Source organism: Hyaena hyaena, unplaced genomic scaffold (genome assembly GCF_003009895.1).
Source record: "Hyaena hyaena isolate Hyena2069 unplaced genomic scaffold, ASM300989v1 scaffold_329, whole genome shotgun sequence".
In the NCBI taxonomy this organism is placed as follows: domain Eukaryota; kingdom Metazoa; phylum Chordata; class Mammalia; order Carnivora; family Hyaenidae; genus Hyaena; species Hyaena hyaena.
This window is the reverse complement of record NW_024080960.1, coordinates 1913367-1932611: the sequence shown is the minus strand read 5'-3', so window position 1 is coordinate 1932611 and position 19245 is coordinate 1913367. Positions and strand designations below refer to the sequence as shown.

General features: G+C 41.8%; 2 protein-coding genes across 2 annotated transcripts in view; one reads left to right on the top strand and one right to left on the bottom strand.

The window, feature by feature from the left end:
* IGFBP7 (insulin like growth factor binding protein 7) overlaps positions 1 to 18697 on the top strand; it is a 74647-nt gene extending 55950 nt beyond the window's left edge. Inside the window, exons 2-5 of the mRNA XM_039249032.1 lie at positions 7586 to 7695; positions 16116 to 16232; positions 16950 to 17076; positions 18436 to 18697. Of these exons, the coding sequence (XP_039104963.1) occupies positions 7586 to 7695; positions 16116 to 16232; positions 16950 to 17076; positions 18436 to 18455 (374 nt within the window). The 3' untranslated portion in view covers positions 18456 to 18697. The remainder of the gene's footprint in view (positions 1 to 7585; positions 7696 to 16115; positions 16233 to 16949; positions 17077 to 18435) is intronic.
* Positions 18618 to 19245, bottom strand: part of POLR2B (RNA polymerase II subunit B) — a 40981-nt gene continuing 40353 nt past the window's right edge. The window contains exon 25 of the mRNA XM_039249031.1: positions 18618 to 18864. Within this exon, the coding sequence (XP_039104962.1) occupies positions 18775 to 18864 (90 nt within the window). The 3' untranslated portion in view covers positions 18618 to 18774. The remainder of the gene's footprint in view (positions 18865 to 19245) is intronic.

Here is a 19245-nt window from a genome sequence, read left to right as displayed (position 1 = left end):
ATACATGACTAACAGCTCCCATAAGCAGATGACTTTGCCTTAAATTAAAACCCTGGAACTAAAGCTGTTCCATGCTGCTTGCAATTTAGTACTTTTTCCTCCTGCCCTTGCTGTCCTCCGCTGATGCCCTTGAGATTGTGTACTTGATTCCTATATCCAGGTTTAGCTGCTACATCACCCCACCTCTGAAAGTTTCCAAAATGACTTGCCTTGGCAGATGACTCTGCTCTTTAATTAGCCATAAAGCTACTGCTTCCCCTTATTTAATATCAGGAAGTTTTCACATGTTTCATCCCCTTCCCCCTCTTGGCCATAGGGCCTTCCTACTATTCTTTTCCCAATTTGCACTTTTGTTTGGTGCTTTTCCCTTTGAGTGTTATCAGAATCCCATCTGGGGATTTTTGCCAAGATGTCTGAACTCTTTATCTCCATATGTGGTATCACAATTCTTTCTTAAACCCTCCTTTTTTGGTATAAGTGCACATACTGTGAGCATCCTTGAGTCCAGATGAGTGTGGTTTGCAAATCTACCCTAATTTAGAGAAGTCTTTATACTCAGCTGTCTTAGCCATGTTGATAAGTACTCAGTGAGAGCTGTAATGTCAATCATATAACCCAACATGAGGCAGAGACCATTTTTCATATGAGGATGATTGAAGATCATTTCCCCCACAACAGACCTACTCTCCTTGTTGGGATTTGCTTGACTAATAGACACAAATTAATCTGCATCCCCTGATCATATACAAACAGGTTAATGAGTGGGCAGTAGCCAAGAAACATGGCTTGGGACAAGAGAAAGTCAAGTGGAGGATTAAAGAAAATCATGATAAATAATCTGCCAGCTAGTAGATAAAAGGTGGTTCTGACATCAGTTTGGGTAGGTGTCTTGGCTGTGTGTACACTGATACATTTTCAAGACCGTGGCTATCTGCTCAATTCCATATGACTCATCACATTATGTTCTGAATTTACTGCTGCCCTTTGCCCACTGCATATAATCTGAGCTTTCCCTCCTTCCAGTGAACACAAAGAACATCTGATTCCAGAGTTTCTGGCTCAGTTCTGACTCCATCAGGGCACTGGCATCTTCAGTTAGCCCTGCTGGGGAAAGCATTAGGGAACAATGATGCACCAAGCTGTGTGGAACTAACTGTGAACCCAGCAGGATTTCAGGAAAGAAATAAGTGGATACTATAACCATACAAAAATGCCTAAGAGGGGTGACATTTCAACCTTAGAGCTTCAAATAAAGGATAGGGAGGGCATCCCAAGCAGGATAGAGCTTCATCACAAGTATAATTTCTGGAAGTGGTAATGAGCATATAATGGTGGGTGAGCACGATTGCTAAGATTGAGTTTGGGTACAAGTAAGAAGGAAGAACATATTTATAGGGTGAAAACAAAAGAGATGATAAGGGAAATGGAGAAAGCACTGAAGCAAAAAAAAAAAAATATGTGGTTGAATGTGATAACAAAATTGGACAAAAACTGACTATTGGGGACAATTTGACTTTTGACTATTTTCCAGACTCAATGAAATATATTCAGCTTCAACACATGACCTCTCCTGACATCTTCTATGCAGATCTTTCAGATTAAAAAATTTGCTAAGTAACATCTGATACCTTTATAAGCTCTATTTTATTCATCGCTGGGAGAATGTACCTTGTTATGAGTCACATACATTGCATTGAGGTAGGAGAGGAGGTTGCTGGACTGCTTCGCAGAACATGAGAGCTCCAGAGTGAAGTGTTCTGTCCCCAAGATTGCTTTGTATTTTGTTTTGTGTTTTTTTAATGGTAACATGGTAAGGACATCTCAGGTCATGTCAGGAGAGTGTTTTGTGCTCTGCAAGAGACTAGGAAATTGTTCACAGACTTCTTTTACATTATCCTCATGCTTTTTATAGGATAAGAAATTTTAACTCTCTTCTCTCTACTGCAACTTCATGTAAAATAAGCTTGAATTCCTTGTTGGTCAAATTAAAAATTCCGTTTCAGGGTCTTCTTAGGCATTTGTGTGTTTGGTAGGACCTGCCCTTCTTAGCCTCTTTTGAATCAAATTGAAATATTCCAAATTTAAATCCATTCATCCACAATTCTTCCTTTTTTGTATTTTTCGTGATTTCTCAGAAGAACTCAGCTCTTTCTAAGTTATAATTGAATATTCCTAAAATAATCTGGTAATTTGTGAGTCATTTGCCTAGAAATTAAAAGGAGCTGAGGAGAAGAACGTACATGTAGGTGGAAATTCTGTGGGTGACTTCTGATTCCTTCTAGGTACTTTTAAGGTGACACTGATTCATTAAGTTGAATTTTAGTTTCAACTCAGTACTTTTTTCTTTCTTGCTACAATTTCATTTAGGATCTGGCTGTCTGTCTTCATTTCATTTTCTCCCTTCTTCTTCTTCCTCTTTCCCTTCAAGGAATGATTAAAGAGAAGAGACCACATAAGTTTACTTGACAAGAGTTACAAAAAATAAGGGAGCAAGAAAATGAACTTAAGAGAGCTAAGATAAAAGAGATTGGATGAGGGGTGCCTGGGTGGCTCAGTTGGTTAAGCATCTAACTTTGGCTCAGGTCATGCTCTCACAGCTCATGATTTCAAGCCCCGCATCAGGCTCTGTGCTGACAGCTCAGAGCCTGGCACCTGCTTTGGATTATGTGTCTCCCTCTCTCTCTGTCCCCTCTCTCCCTCCCCCACCTTTCAAAAATAAATAAACATGAAAAAGAGAGAGAGAGATTGGATGATAATCAAGCTGTTAGAGGTAAGAAAGGAAGATGGAGTAGCCTGGTTTGGGTCCAGTCATCTGAGACAGATAATGTGTCTCTGAGGTGAGAAGTCCTTGGGGTGGACTCTCAGGCCAGCCACCAGGCAGCCCTGTGGGCAGCTTGGCTGCCACTTGGTTGGCCAGGATGGGGAAGGGGAGGAGATGGGTGGTGGGCAGTCAGTAATTCTAGGTATAGGATGTTTTCTAGACAGACATTTCAGCAGCCTGAAGTGCTTACTGGGACAAAGGCAAGGATAAGTAAATAATTGAGCCTATCCTGGTGGTTGTCCTTATACATTTAAATATTCTGCAACTTGCTTTAAACGGAATCCAAGCACTGAGCATGATTTAGACAGTAACGCTGTTAACCTTGGCCTAGCCTCGAGAACTGATTTTGAGCTTTCTGCCTGAAAACAAGCTCAGAGTGAACTAAAACTTCCTTTACCCTTAAAAACAGAAATAAACTCTTAATCTGCTTTGGACTTCTCAGAAAAAAAAGGCAGAGTGGAAAGAGAAGCTATTTGGTATAGTCACTTTGCTGAGCTTTCTCCTGAGGTAGAACAGAACCTTCGGGAATTGAATTGTGTGATAGACATGCAATTCAAGATGATTGTTGGCAGTGAAATTGCTTATCGGTAGAATATGTAGAATGATGGTTCTTTAGATTGGGGGAGGGGAGTAAACTGTTGTTGGATCCGCCATCATATTAGTCCAAAATATTTTCACCATCCCTTCACTTCCATACAAAACCTGTCCACTTGGTGTCCCTATGGGTCACCATTAAGTCCCTTTCTTACTCTTTTTCACAATGTATCATCATCACTCATCTTTCTATTAATGCTGCTGTGTTCTGCCTTCATCACGAATTTGTCCACTCCATCTTCATACTCTGAGGAATTTCCAGTGAGTGGCAAAGAACCAGGCAGAGTTTAGTAAATAGGTGACCCAGTGGGTATCAGTGCCGAAAAGAGTAAACAGGAAGAATCTGAAACCATGGATTCTTCCAACTCGGGAAGTCAGATCGAAGCCAGCCTGCCTCCACCTACTCTAGGAGGTTGGTTGATCTCTTGAGTATTAGTCTAATTGCTTATTGATCTGACTTTGCTTTGCAAGACACTACATATCAAAGCCTAAAGGCCATCCTATAGGTCAGCACTTTCCAGGTTAAATATTGTTATTCAAGTTTTCATTGTGTTATTGAATCTGTCATTTGTTCAAGGACATATGAAGTAGCCAAGGGTTTTTATAAATGTTGTGCAGCAAACTGGTCCTAATGGCCCCTCTGCTTCTCCACGCCAGCCACTCAGACAGATTCAGTGAGTAATACAGAATTTGTGGTATGCATATTTTGTGGGATTCTTGGGATAGCCTGGTAGCAGAATTGATGAGATCATTTATGTTCTTTGAACCATCCCAAATATTGACTCAGCCTATTCACCTCATTCCTATTATGTATTTTAAGGGTTGGGAGAGAGTAAGAGGAACCCACACCATGATTTGTCCTAATCTTGAACCTTGTAGTAATGGCTCTCATTCAAAGTATTCCTGGCTTCAGTTTTGAAAGAATTCTTGCTCTTCCTGAAATGGAATTCCTTATTCATCTTGGAATAAGGAAAGGATTAGAGATGGATGGATATAATGGATCTGCCTCTATTCAGTACTATAGTTTGAACACTTTTCTAAAGTGTACCATAGTCGTTGGTGCAAGGATAGACACATAGACCAAAGGAACAGGATAAAGAATCCAGAAGTAGGCCCATACATATATGATGAATGAATTTATCATTATGATTCACTAAGAAAAGGATGGCCTTTTCAAAAAATAATACCAGAGCAATTGATGTCCTTGCAGGGTGAGGGGCATGAATTTTGACCTCTACTTCATAACATACACAAAAATTAATTCAGGATGGACCACAGACCTAAATGCAAAAGGTAAAACCATAAAGTTTGTAGAAGGAAACAGGAAAATAGGAGCTCTTTATGACCTTGGGCTAGACAAAAATTTCTTCTTAACATGCACATAAAGCGCTAATCATAAAAGAAAAAGTAATAAATTGGACTATATGAAAACTAAGAGTATCTTAGTTTTAAAATTATGCTGTAGGAAGACTTCAGAGCAGGTCTTCAAGGTCTGTGACAGAAAATCAGACTGGAAATCTTCCATGTGCATTCCAGAATGTCCCCCTCCCCAGCCCCCCGACAAACAGAGGACCCTGCTACTCGTTCTGACTCTAAGGAGATGGATGCAAGTTAAAATAAGTGGTTTGTTGCAAGGCTGAGGCACTGAGACCTCACAATAAAAAACATCTTCCGTTCCTTGTGTGGTTTTAATACATGAGAGGCAGCTTTGTTCCCCAGCCTCTCCACAGCGCTCAACACTAGAGTATTCTTCTCAGAACAATCTCTTGAGATCCCCTGAGCTTTGAGGTCATCCTGACAAGTCTGTGTGTGGGAAGGAGAACAGAGCCATGTGGACGTCCTCAGAGAGGTGAGCGAAAGTAGTTCAGATTCCAGCCAGATCCGGTCCTCTGGTCTCCAAGCCCCTGGAGGAAGCCTGAGATGGGGTCAGGCCCAGCCTAGCCCTTTGCGGGCTCCTGGGTTGGTTCATTCAGACTAGGAAGCATCGGAGACAGAGCCAGAAACACACAAAACACAGCACCGCCATGCTCCTCACATCCACATTTGCAGCAGAAAAGCAAGACCCCTGGCCACGGTAGACGCTTCCTCTTCAGACCTATGATTTAGAGGAAAGGAAGCACGAAATATATTTAGAGCTTTCAAAACTTTGATTGTTTTGCACATTCTTACAAAGGGGAAAAAATAAAAATACCCCAAGGGATTAGAAAAAAAATCAGCATCTAATACTTGAGATGAGTGGGAAAAATCTTATATGCTGGAGTCATTTCCTTTCTGTTTCAAGAAATTATTGGCGTGCTGGAAATAGCCTGTTGCAAAAGGGGAGACTTCGTGTCCTTTGAATGCTGATTATGCCAGAAAATTTTCCAGGCCTAAAGGGGAACTTGTCCCTTTTCCCAGGACGCTGATGCAAGATGACCCTATAGTTAGACATTTTTCTTTGGCTGGAAGGCCCAAGGAAATGGAGAGCTGAAATTCAGAGGGGACGATTAACTCATTCATTCAAGAACCGGCAATGAGCATTGAGGACAGGCCGGCTTTGGTTCTTGAGGAGTGTGCTGTCATACCAGGGAGGGGGCTGGGGTGGCAGGGAGGGCAGGCTATCAGCTCTGCCTCCCTGTCCCGTGGACTGACCCTCATCTCTCTGAGGTCCCTGTGCCCGCACCCTGGCATTCACAGTTAGCAGAAGTGAAATGTTAAGTGCAACCCACTAAGAAGCATGTGTGCAAGCCTCTTCTACAGCAGATGCTGGGGAGCTGCCTGCCTCCGCCACCTACCCCCAAGGAGCAGTAAGCAAGCGCAGCTCTCTCTGTGTCTGTTTCAAAAGTGTTGCATTTCAGAGCAGGACCAGCAGGTGGGGTTACTTATATCAGCTCAAGGTGATGTGTAAAGGATTAGAGTCCTGAGACTTTCCTGCGGACATCTTAGGCATGGCTTGGCTGATAGGAGCAGGTAGCAGCGCTTCTACCGTAAGGGGCCAAATTGTCCATGTTTTAGGCCATACAGCTCCGGCCACAATTGCCCGATTCTAGGCATGACTGTGTTCCAATAAAAATTTATGGACACTGAAATGGGAACCTCTTAATTTTCACATCATGAAATATCCTTTTCTTTCTCCCACCAACCATTTAAAAACACAAAGACCTCTTAGGAGCTGTGCAAAATCAAGTTGCAGGCCAGGTTTGGCCCATGGGCCATCGTTTTAGCCAACGCGAGGACCTCTTTAGTAACAAAAAGGATGTATACCATTGTTGTTGGTCCTGTGTAATTACCAGAGGGGATAGAGCTGATAGAGAAGGCCTAGAGATGGGTTCCAGGATTGGGGGGGCGGGGAGGGTAAGATATCACTGTGGGCTCTCCCTGTGTGGTCGGTCTCATACCTGTTGAGGCTTGTAGGCAGTGCCTTAACAGGTTCCCCCGTTTGCCAACAGCCTCCGGCCCAGGACCTAGACACTTAGAACCCTGGGAAAGGGCTGTCTCCTTGGGCATCCTGGTCACACACACGAGACCTGTCACTGCTGCCATTTTACCCACCGTATCACCCAACTGAGAAGAAAGACCTTCCCACAGGATACCCAGGCCACTTCTGTTCAGAAGTGCAGTCTCCCAGGGCCATAAAAACTCTACAGTTTTGTCTTCGATGAAAGTCATCCATTCCTGCCTGATCACTTTGACTTGTCAATCTTAGATCCTAAAGCTTCTTAAAATGGGAACCGGCATCTCTTTTGGGTGTTCAGCACCTTTTCAAATATCTTCTTAGATTTTTTTCCTTTCATTATGTAAGTGGTTGGGTATTGCCCTCTCCACCAAGAAAAAAAAAAAATAGAAATTCTGGTAAACAAAAAGGAGAAACATTAAACATTTTGGAACATCCCAGATCATGCAAAACAGCTGGTAAATTTAAGCCATTAACCATGATTTGAGGGAGTAGGAAATTCTGTAAATAATAAATGTTCATCCTAATGATTTTTGTTGGCTTATTTAGATGTATGCATTTCCAGAGCAGAGCTTAAAATCATACGGGTAGCAGGGAGAAGCCAGTCTGAACTTTGAAATTTGTTTAGATAATGCACAGAAAGACAGCCTCATAACCAAGGACTTCCTTGTTAGCGTGCTGACTGATGTTAACGACTGTTTAAAAAGACATGTTTGGCTTTGTGTCCTGTCTTGTAGGTCCTTCCATTGTGACACCCCCCAAGGACATCTGGAATGTCACTGGCGCCCAGGTGTACTTGAGCTGTGAGGTCATTGGAATCCCAACCCCCGTCCTCATCTGGAACAAGGTCAGTGGCACAGATTTCAGGAAGACATCCTCGACTGACAGGCCCCCCTCTCCCTCAGGTGATGGCAGTAGTCTAAAACCCTGGCCTCTTCTATTCCCTGCTGCTCCTCAAGGGTGCTGAAGCCTTCTGGCGATCTTCCAGATGCCTCGCCTGGGTCTATTGAACGATTTTACTGACCTCCAGAATAGTCTGTGCTTTTTGCTAGCAGTGCCTGAGAAGGGAGCCTTAGGAACTAGAGAACTATAACACTGAACACCCTAAGCCACCCTCTGAGTGCGTGCATGTTTGAGTGTGACCATGAGTGTGTGTGTTCCCATTGGAGCCAGTATAGCATAGTGGTTAAGGATGTGAGTCCCTTAACCAGGTTGTTGGAGTTCTAAGCCTGGGAGTTCTTAGCTTGAGCACTATTAACATTTTGAAGCAGGTAATCCTCTGTTGTGGGGGCTACCCTGTGCATTGTAAGATGTTTAGGATCATCCCTGACCCCCTACCTACTGTATGCCAGGAGCACCTCCCCCAAGTTGTGGACAGTCAAAAACATGTCTGGACGTTGCCAAATAAATGTCCCCTGGTGGGGGGGGGGGGGGGGGAATCACCTAGAATGAGAACCAGTGCTTTAAACTTATGTTTGCTCCTGCGTGGTGAAGGTAGCATAGCATTTTTGTGAAGGTTGCATAAAGTAATGCAAGTAAAATTACTTGGCTTGTTAGCAGATACATAGCTAGCACTCAGTTGATGGTAGCTACTGTTCTGTAAATACCTCCCTTCAAGTGGCATCATCTTGTGTAACTGTCTTCACATTTGAAGGACAACGTATTCTCAGCAAGTCTGTAGAAGGGAGAAGAAAACACTCGCTTGCCAGATCAAATAATACTTCATAGTTAGACTGCATATTATTTTATGTTATTTCCCTTTTTGTGCATTTTGCCTCAGTTAAGCCTCATAACAGCGCTATGGAGTAAATATCATCAAACTTGTGCCAACAAAAAGGAAATATAGTAAAGTAAAAAAATATATAGTGAAGTAAAAAGGTGTCACAGATACTCCTTTTTGGCTGGTTTACTTCTCCAGCAAGCTCCAAGGTGGTCTCTCTTGATTATTTTGTTTGCTGGTACCCTACCAGAGGACCAGCTTGTAGAATTCCAGGTAGATCTTGGCTTCCATGGTCAGAACTCCTTATGTTGCAAGTTGTAGAAACTCACTTCAAACTACCTTGGGCAAGAAAAAGGGAGGGCGAGGAGCGGTGATTCCAGCCTCTGGGACAGCTACATCCAAGTACCCAAGTGGTCAGAACTCTGCTCTCAGTGTATTGGTCTCTTTTTTTTTCTTTTACCTCAAAAAGCTTCCACCATAGGCAGCATTGTCCACTGGAGGCTCCAAGCTCACGTTATCATCACAGCTTGAAGACTCCAGAGGAAGGAAAGGGCTTCCCTCTCTCCCTGCTGAGTTGCAAATCCCATTGAAGGACTCAGGTCAGGTCACCTGCTGCCCTCTGGCTCCCCCAGGTGGCCAGAGGGGTACATCACCCCCCAGGGGGCCATCCGGTTGGGAGTGAAGTCCGGGTTGATTCCCAAAAATGCCTGGGAGTGGGGTGGGCAGAGACACCACCAGCTACATTACAAGTAACTTTTACAGTTGAAACTTCTGTTAAAGAGAATAATGAAATTTTACCTCCATAAATTTCTTTTTGAAAGGGGAGCAAGGTGCAAGCAGTGAAGAGCAAAACTGCAGCCAATGGATGTTGCAAAACTGCTGCTCCTCTGCTTATTTGGAGGCTTTGTTCAGAGGGTGGAGAAGCAGGGGAACGACTTTTCCAAAGAATATCCATAAAAAGCTCAGCTGCAGTTCTCTAGGGATTACACAGCAAGAAGCCAGGGTGACCCAAGTGTCTTGGAGTCTATGACCTTATTGACAGATCTTGGCAGAGAATAATTTCCTCAGCCCTTGCTCTGCCCCACCCCAGCTAACGTACATGCATACCAGGGGACTCAATCTGCCATGGGAATCTTTTCCTCTAAGCTTTTGGGATTATATGGAACAGAGCCCGTGTGGGCTTCCCTGAGGATTTGTGGCTGGAGGTGGGGGGCGGAGGGGACTTGCCAGAAACAAGCAAAAACCAGCTGCCAGGCTCTGCTGAATTTCCTGTACCTTCCTAATGTGATTTGCCACATGCATGACCTAAAGCAATGTTTTTTTAGGCTGTGACCCATCAGCGACTCTTCAATTCAATGTTAGGGATCACAACTGGCAGCTTCTTTTTTAATTTTTTCTCTTCATGTGCTTGCTTTTTTTTTTTAATGTTTATCTTTTTAGAGAGAGAGAAAGAGCACAAGGAGGGGATGGGCAGAGAGAGAGGGAGGCACAGAACCCGAAGCAGGCTCCAGGCTCTGAGCCCAGCACAGAGTCTGATGTGGGGCTCGAACTCACAAACCATGAGATTATGACCTGAGCCGAAGTTGGACACTCAACCGACTGAACCACCCAGGTGCCCCTGATTCTTTAAAAATAAAAAGAAGAATGGAAAATATCTTAAGGCACAATCGCAATGAGTAGGGGTATCATTTCATGCAACTTTTCTATTGTATATTCCAGATCCCAATGCAGAATGTATTTCTTACTATGGGCCATGTCACCGACCCCAAAAAATTAAATAGGCCGTTGAAGGTCTAAGGCAAAAAAGGTCACATTCAAATTCAATTTAAGCATAGAAGTGCTTTTTTATTATAAATGGATATTAGAATCTCTGTTGTTAAGCTGAAGTTCAAAGAAGGTAGCATGTCTTTCTTGCCCAAGAATTCTCAGCAACAGCAGAGCTGACAGAACAAGCCTGCTGCTCTCCAGACACTCAAGGCCATGGCGGCACCTCTTGTGAGGTGCAGCCCGGTGAGCAGTCTGTACTTTTCTAACCTGTAGTTATCATATGATATTAACAAGTCCCATACCTTTTCATAAACCTCAGCCTGCAAAGATTCCAGAAGCAGTAGTTTGAAATAGAGAAGTGAGCTAAAATAGCCTTAACCCAGGTAAGTCAGGGAAATGATGCTTACAGGGAAGATAAAACACCTAGAATTCCTTCCAAACACTGGGAGTTTCTGAGAATATATATATATATACACACACACACACATATATATATATATTTTTTTTTTTAATTAAAAATAGTAACAGGGCACCTACGTGGCTCAGTTAAGTGTCTGACTTCAGCTCAGGTCATGCATGATCTTGTGGTTCATTCTCTGCTGTCAGCATGGAGCTCACTTTGGATCCTCTGTCTCCCTCTCTGTGCCCCTACTCTGCCTCACACATGCTCTCTTTCTCTCTCAAAAATAAACACTAAAAAATTTTTTTAAATAGTGAGTGATAATAGTAATAAAGAGAAGCTCTCCAAAGATGTAAAAAGAGAGTTCAAAATCTCCTACCTTCTTCCACTTCCTAAAATAACCACTGTGAACTGCCCTGGTTTTATCTTTCTATCTGACTTGTGCCCATACATACACCAACACATATCCTCAGTATGTGGGGTGAGGTAGGAATATAGTCAGCATATTACTCTAAAATTTGCTTTTCTCAATAAATACTTCATGGGCATCCCTCTAGGTCTGCTTCTCAGTAACTCCATGATACTCCAAGTATGGATCTCCATAATCATTCCTGTATTGTTTTTTTTCCAATTTTTGACCACCTTAAATAATGCAACCTTAAACATGACTCTGTATACATCCTATATGCAAGTCCTTCCCCCCTCATAGGATAGATTCCCCCAAAAGTTACATGACTAAGTAGGTCAAAAGATTTAATGCTAGTTTTAATAGACATTGTCAGATTACTTTCTAGATTGTAGCAATTCACACTCTCCCCAGTAGGGTATGGGTGCCATTTTCCTGCATCCTCACCAGCACTGACTATTGCCCTACCTTTTTTTTTTTAATTATTATTTTCTATTTGAGAGAGAGAAAGAAAGAGTGCACTGGGGGAAAGGGCCAGATGGAGAGAGAGAAAATCCCAAGCAGGCTCCGTGCTTAGCATGTAGCCCAACACGGGACTCAATCCCGTGACCTTGGGACATGACCTGAGCTGAAATCAAGAGTCAGATGCTCACCCAACTGAGCCACCCGGGCAGCCACTTTTTAATTTTTGTTAATGATGGGTAAAAGAATCCTTTCCTTATTGCTTTAATTTCCTTGACTACATTGAGAATATTTTTTTTCACGTTGAAGTTTTGTGGGCTTTGTCTTGTTTTGTTTTTGAGAGAGAGAGAGAAAGAGAGACAGAGCACGAGCTGGGGAAAGGGGTGGAGGGAGAGAGAATCCCAAGCAGGCTCCATGCTCATTGTGGAGCTAGACACTCCCTGGGATCATAACCTGAGCCAAAATCAAGAGTTGGATGCTCAACCAGCTGAATCACCCAGGTGTCCCTTTCACATTGTAGTATTTGAATATTTTTATGGTTCTGCAATTTTTTTAAATATTTTTATTTTCATTCCAGTATAGTTAACATATAGTGTTCTATTAGTTTCAGGTGTACAATATATTGATTCAATAATTCCAGACATCACCCAGTGCTCATCACAAATGCACTTAATCCCCATCACCTATTTCAACCATCCCCTCCCCCACTTCCCCTCTGGTAACTATTCCCCTCTGGTAATAGTTAGGAATCTATTTCTTGATTTGTCTTTTCTCCACCCCACCCCCCTTTGGTTTCTTAAATTCCACATATGAATGAAAATTGTATGGTGTTTGTCTTTCTCTGACTTATTTCACTTAGCATTATACTCCCTAGCTTCATGTTGTTGCAGATGGCAAGATTTTATTCTTTTTATGGCTCAGTAATATTCCATTGTGTATATATACCTCATCATCTCTAACCATTTATCTAATAATGGACACTTGGGCTGCTTCTATAATTTGGCTATTGCACATATTGCTGCTATAAACATAAAGGTGTGTATATCCCTTTGAATTAGTGTTCTGTATTTTTGGCTAATACCCAGTAGTGCAATTACTGAATCGTAGGGTAGTTCTATTTTTAACTTTTTGAGGAACCTCCATACTGTTTTCCATAGTGACTACACCAATTTGCATTCCCACCAACAGTGCATGAGGGTTCCTTTTTCTCCACATCCTCACCATCACTTACTGTTTCTTGTGGTTTTGATTTTAGCCATTCAAACAGGTGTGAAGTGGTATCATCGTAGTTTTGATTTGCATTTCCCTGATGATGAGTGATGTTGAACACAATTTCATGTGTCTGTCGGCCATCTGGATGTCTTTTTTTAGAGAAATGTCTGGTCATGTCTTCTGCCCATTTTTAAGTGGATTATTTGTTTTTTGCATGTTGAGTTATAGATCTTTACATATATTGAAGAGAATATTTTCATGTTTGTATATCCTTTACCCTTTTTTCTTTATTTTTGAGAAAGTGAGCAGGAGAGGGGAAGGGGAGGCAGGGGTACACAGGTTCCAAAGCAGGCTTCGTGCTGACAGCACAGAGCCTGATGTGGGGCTCAGACTCACAAACTGATATCATGACCTGAGCTGATATTGTCTATTGAGTTGTTTATTATTAGTCTGTGGCTTCTTGTACATAAGAGATAATGACCCTTTCTCACGTAGTACAAATGTTTTTTCCCCAGACATTGTCTTTAATGGGTTACAGTGGCTGAGGATCTGAACCTCTTCAGACACTTCACCAAAAAGGCACAGCAAATATGTTCTGTACTGCATAAATGTCCTTTAATGATTTCTTGAAATTCAGTGAAGCTTTGAAATGTATTAACCTGTAAGAATCAGACCAATCCATCCTACTTCCAAAATCATTGGCACTTTTTATTACTAATTGCTTATCTGCAAAAAGATTCAGGAAGATGTTGCATCTAAAATCCAAGCAGAGAAGGCTGACAGGACTTCCTGGGTCTCCCTCTGATTCTCCCCTAGCTGACCCTTTATAGTGAGCAGTGACTGCTAGCGGTTTTTTCTGCCTAGATTTCTAAGGTTCAAACTCTGAAGCATTTCCAGCCTATTGCACATCTGTACAGTTGTTTTAGAAGCCACTTTTTTCCAGCCCACATCTTTTCCCCCCAATTAGAAAACACATTTATCAGTGAACTCCCCTTACCTAAGGGAACAGGGGAGTATGCCATATAAAAATTTACTCTGTAGTAATTCTTGACATTTCTACAGGTTTTCTATGTGGCATGTAGCTTTTTACAGTATATTAAAATATGGGTGCTGTTAACTACAAATACTCATTTTCTAATCCAGTACTTAATTAAGAACAATTTCTCTATAAATAGTGGACCAGGTTTACTCACACAGAACGCTCTTCACTAAGAATGACATACTCTGAGGACCAACAGGCCAGTTGTAGAGATTGAGTAATTCACGCAGTAGTGTTTTTTGCTCTGGTCACACACAAAGCTCCTAAAGAATTCTGAAATTCAGTAAAGACCAGAGATCTGTTACTTTGGCCATTAAATCAAATTAATACACCATTATTATAACCATTTTTAAATATTTCAAAATCTGCAAAATCTACCATGAACTGCTTTGCCAGCTACTTGAGAAACAGAAGGAAAAAAGATGCCTGTTGAGTTCACCTGTTTTGTTTTTCTAGCACGTATATGCGAAAAACACAGATACCTGGTCTTCTGTAAGAGTCACAATATGGGGAAATCCAAGGGGAAAAAAGCAAACAAGGAAAATCCAGGCATTCCAAATCAATAATGCTAGATATTTTTTATAGAGTAGAAGCTGGCCTAGGTCCCTTGTGGTTTTCAGAGCCCCGGCGTCACACCACAGAAAAAGAGATCTGAAGTCGAGACAAGCATCGTGGCACATGGTAGGCGTGGGTCACACAGGGGAGCAGCACTCATGTGGAGTGTCCGTACTGAAAGCTGGTTCTTTTTTGACTTAGAAAATGAAAACTACCTGTGAGATTATAAATCCTTTTTTCTAATTAGAGGTACTATCAGTAAACATCAAACTAGCTCTTAAAGGTGGCCTGGGATGGAATTAAACAAATATTACTTAGTGTATCTGTGTGATTTTTTTAAAAACCATCATTACCACACGACTTAAAAGATTTGTACTCTGTGACTCAGCCATTCCACTTCTAGAAATTGATGCTAAATGTATATGTACAGAAGGATTAAGTAAATTTTATTTTTCTGTATATTTTTACGTATTTTCCAGAGTTTATATAAAGAACACTGTTCAGGAGGTGAAAAATTAGGACAGCGTTCGCTGTTGTCCTCAAGCCAAGGAAAGTGCGGTCTTAACCCATCCCTGTTCTCACCAGAACACACACAGGAGTAGGTAGCTTTTGTCAGGTCTTTAGTAAACCCTGTGATGAACCCTTAGCCCTCAGAACAAAAGGAATGGTAGTGGCCATTTTCCATTTTTGTGGCAGTTGCAGGACCTGGGCTCCTACATAAGGTCCCAAGAATCAGACCTAGCACTTGGTGACACAGTTTGTCAGACATGGTGTGGCAAGCAAGAAAAAGCTCAGCAAAGAAAAACAGAATTTATGAGGGCATGAGTGAATGATGGTAGCCAGTGGCAGGAAAGTATGATGGTGTGTATTCCCCAAGCATACAGAAAAATACATGAATTCTAAATACAAAAAGCCGTCTGGGTGACTCTGACTTAAGCTTCCGTCTTTGGCTCAGGTCATGATCTCACCGTTCTGGAGTTCAAGCCCTGAGTCGGGCTCTGTGCTAACAGCTCAGAGCCTGGAGCCTGCTTTAGATTCTCTCCCTCTCTCTCCCTCCCCCCACTCCCCCCCTCGGTCACTCACTCTCTCTCTCTCAAAAATAAACATTTAAAAAAAAGTTACTTTTCTTGGGGTGACTGGGTGGCTCAGTCAGCTAAGCATCTGATTTCAGCTGAGGTCATGTTGTGAGTTCGAGCCCTGTATTACGCTTTCTGCTATCAGCACAGAGCCTACTTCAGATCCTGATTCCCCCCCCACCCCCACCCCATCTGTCTGTATGTCTCAAAAATAAACATTAGAGGCACCTGGGTGGCTCAGTCAGTTGTGTCGACTCCTGGTTTTGGCTCAGGTCATGATCTCATGGTTCATGAGTTCCAGCCCCACACTGGGTTCCGCACTTGGCAGTGCAGAGCCTGCTTGGGATGGTCTCCCTCTCTCTCAGCCTCTCACTCTGTTTTTTAAATAAACTTCAATAAATAAAAAAAGTTACTTTCTTACCTATTGGTAAGGCTTGTTTTATTAATTTTAATTACATTTAGAATTCGATGAGAATTTAAGTATTCAGGAAAGGGTAATATGGAAATTGCTAGGTTTAATCCAGTTAGAAAGTCTGATGTATGCCCTGTACAATTCTAAGAATGTTAGTAATGGTCCAAGTTGATAGTTCAGTGCATAAAACTTAACAGTATTTCCTTTTGTTTTTGCAGGTAAAAAGGGGTAACTATGGAGTTCAGAGGACAGAACTCTTGCCTGGTGACAGGGACAACCTGGCTATTCAGACCCGGGGTGGCCCAGAAAAGCATGAAGTCACTGGCTGGGTGCTGGTGAGTACAAAGAGCTGGCAAGGATTTCATTCTTAGGATTAGATACTGCAAAGCTGGCAAAGGTGCCAGACAACCTGCCCAGGCTGAAAGAATTTGCTCTGCCACCGTCTTTGGAACGGCCCTCCCAGGAGACTGTTAGTCCTCTTCCGGAGGGAACTAAAAATAAAAGAGTTGAGGTCGGTTGAATGTTAACAAATAAATGAGAACTAATTTTTTCTCTTAAGAATTCAAAGCAGGGGCACCTGGCTGGCTGACTCAGTAGAGTATATGAATCTTGATCTCTGGGTCATGAGTTCAAGCCCCCCACAGTTGGCCTAGAGCTTACATTAAAAAAAAAAAAAAAAAAAGGAAAAAAAAATTAAAAGCAAAATCCTCCCAGGAAACTAAATGGCCCAAGCATTAGTTACTCAATTATTTTATTTGACCCGTGATACTCCTAGATACTACTTATATGCTTTATCAAGTTCTTCCTCAAACTAGTAAGTGTACCTGTTCAACAGTTCTTTACCTCTGCAGTGTGATCAAAAGTTGTCCATGGTGTGTCCTCAGAGTGTGAATCCTCCTGGCCAAACACACAGAGCAGCCGAGTCTCCCACCATAGCACTGGCACAATTTCTACCAGTGTCTTTACTACTCATCTTATTTCTTAATGACCTGAAGCCGCTGGGAAAAGAGAGGACTGCCATAGAGGAAGTAAACATCCTTTTTCTTTCACAGGTATCTCCTCTCAGTAAGGAAGATGCTGGAGAATATGAGTGCCATGCATCCAATTCCCAAGGACAGGCTTCAGCATCAGCAAAAATTACAGTGGTTGATGCCTTACATGAAATACCAGTGAAAAAAGGTAAGTAGAAAGTGTTACCACCATTTTAAAAAGGCTAGTGCTTTTGATTAATAAAGAACAGAGCCAGGGATGAAAGTATCAGACATAGCTCTTACTGAAATTTATATGTTTGTTATCCACAAAAGCATGCCATCAAAACGTAGAGCCCATGGTTCTAAAAGAACATCTGGATGGTTAATGGAATGCTGTTAGGTGCTTCACTTTATCTTACATGTGAGAGTCAAAACTCAAACTTGAATGGAATGACTTCTATTTCCCATAACTTTCTCTCCACATGGCATGATTTCCTTGGTGTTGTGACTATTATGTTAAACTTCCACTTAAAAGTAAATGATTGTGGGGGCACCTGGGTGGCTCCGTCGGTTAATTGTCCGACTTCGGCTCCGGTCATGATCTCACGGTTCGTGGGTTTGAGCCCCGCATCAGGCTTTGTACTGTCGGCTAGCTCAGAGCCTGTCTTCAGATTCTGTGTCTCCCTCTCTCTCTGACCCTCCCCTGCTCACGCTCTCAGAAATAAAAAAAATTTAAATGATGTGGGCAATTCTGGTTCTTCACATTGAGATTTTACAAGAGGCCAGAAGAGGAAGCAGACTGACAAGTACCCAGCGCTAGCTGCCTCCATCCACTTCACCATCAATATGCCTGGCGGCATCAGAGCGGTGTTACTTTACATTTGTTTTTTTAACGTTTTTTTTTTTATTTCTGAGAGAGAGAGAGACAGCGTGAGCAAGGGAAGGTGACACAGAATCTGAAACAAGCTCCAGACTCCAAGCTGTCAGCACAGAGCCTGATGTGGGGCTTGAACTCCCGAACTGTGAGATCATGACCTGAGCTGAAGTCGAACGCTTAACCAACTGAGCCACCCGGGTGCCCCGCTACTTTACATTTCTATAGCTCTAGTAAACTGATGTCTGAACTGGCTTTCTCTTAAACCAAAAATAACAATTATTAGTATCTGTCAAACCATCCCACTGTACAGCTCAGTCACCTGTGGTATGGAAGGAGGAGGTATCAAGTAAACCTATGTTTGGTCAGATTCTCTTTGGCCAAGATACGTAAAACCAAGTGATGTGTCAGCTCTGCCACTAATTATTCCTCCACCTGAAATTTTGAATAAGAGCCTCTCTAGCTCTCTGCTTACTCATTTGTGAAACAAACTCTTCCACTTCTGTAATAAGGTCCATTTCTTATGCATAAATCAGTTCAACAAAAATCACATGGCCCAAATTCCAAAGAGCATTCATTTATAGTTACTCATACGTCCTTTATCCTCACATATTTGGAAACCCTGAAGTACCTGCAAATTAGTTATGGATGTGGTTGTCTTTCTAATTTTCATCTTTTTCTTTTTCCAAACAGGTGTAGGTGCTGACCTATAAAACTGCAGAATATATTAGTCTGCATCACTATCAGTAGTCCTGGATAACTACAGCAAGACTTGCTGTAATAACCAGTGCTTGCCTAATAACCATCCAACCCACTAACGCTTAGTTATATTCACTGGTTTTACTTAGAGGAAACTCCAAAATAAAGATAACACATCAAAACTATCTACAAAAATTTATTGTCTATTTACAGAAGAAAAGCATGCTAATTAAAATCAATAAAATGCTTTATCTCACAATGCAGTACGTTTTTTAAAGCTGTATTGTAAAAACAAAACATATTTACAAGCATCTTGAGGCTCTTTTAAAACAGCTAGACACTCATCATTCGAGGTGCAATACTCATAGACATAAGTTCTTGAAACAGCAGTTTGCACGCATAAGGCATTCGCACCAAAGAAATCTGGCAGGAGAGGGAAAAAAAAAAAAAAGGTAATGAGCAGAACTATATTTGAAGGGACCCCACTTACCCACCCCAGAAAAAAGTTTATCCTCTATAGTACCAAGTCCTTAAAGAAGGGAGCAGGCTGGTAACACTCCTCCCACTACCTTGGCTTCTTCATGGTTTTCTCCTGAGAAGCTTTGTATTTCAGCCTTTCTGCCAGATATATTTACATTCACCCTTCTCAAAAGGTTTTTAAAAAAAATTCTAACTTAAAATTTTAAAATTCCTTGTTCAAGTCATTATTATTTCCAAAAGATGATACACTGGTTTTTAGAAAAATCAAATTCTCTTTTCCTCATTTAAAACTAGGAATGTTATGTAAGTGTTAATCAAAATTGT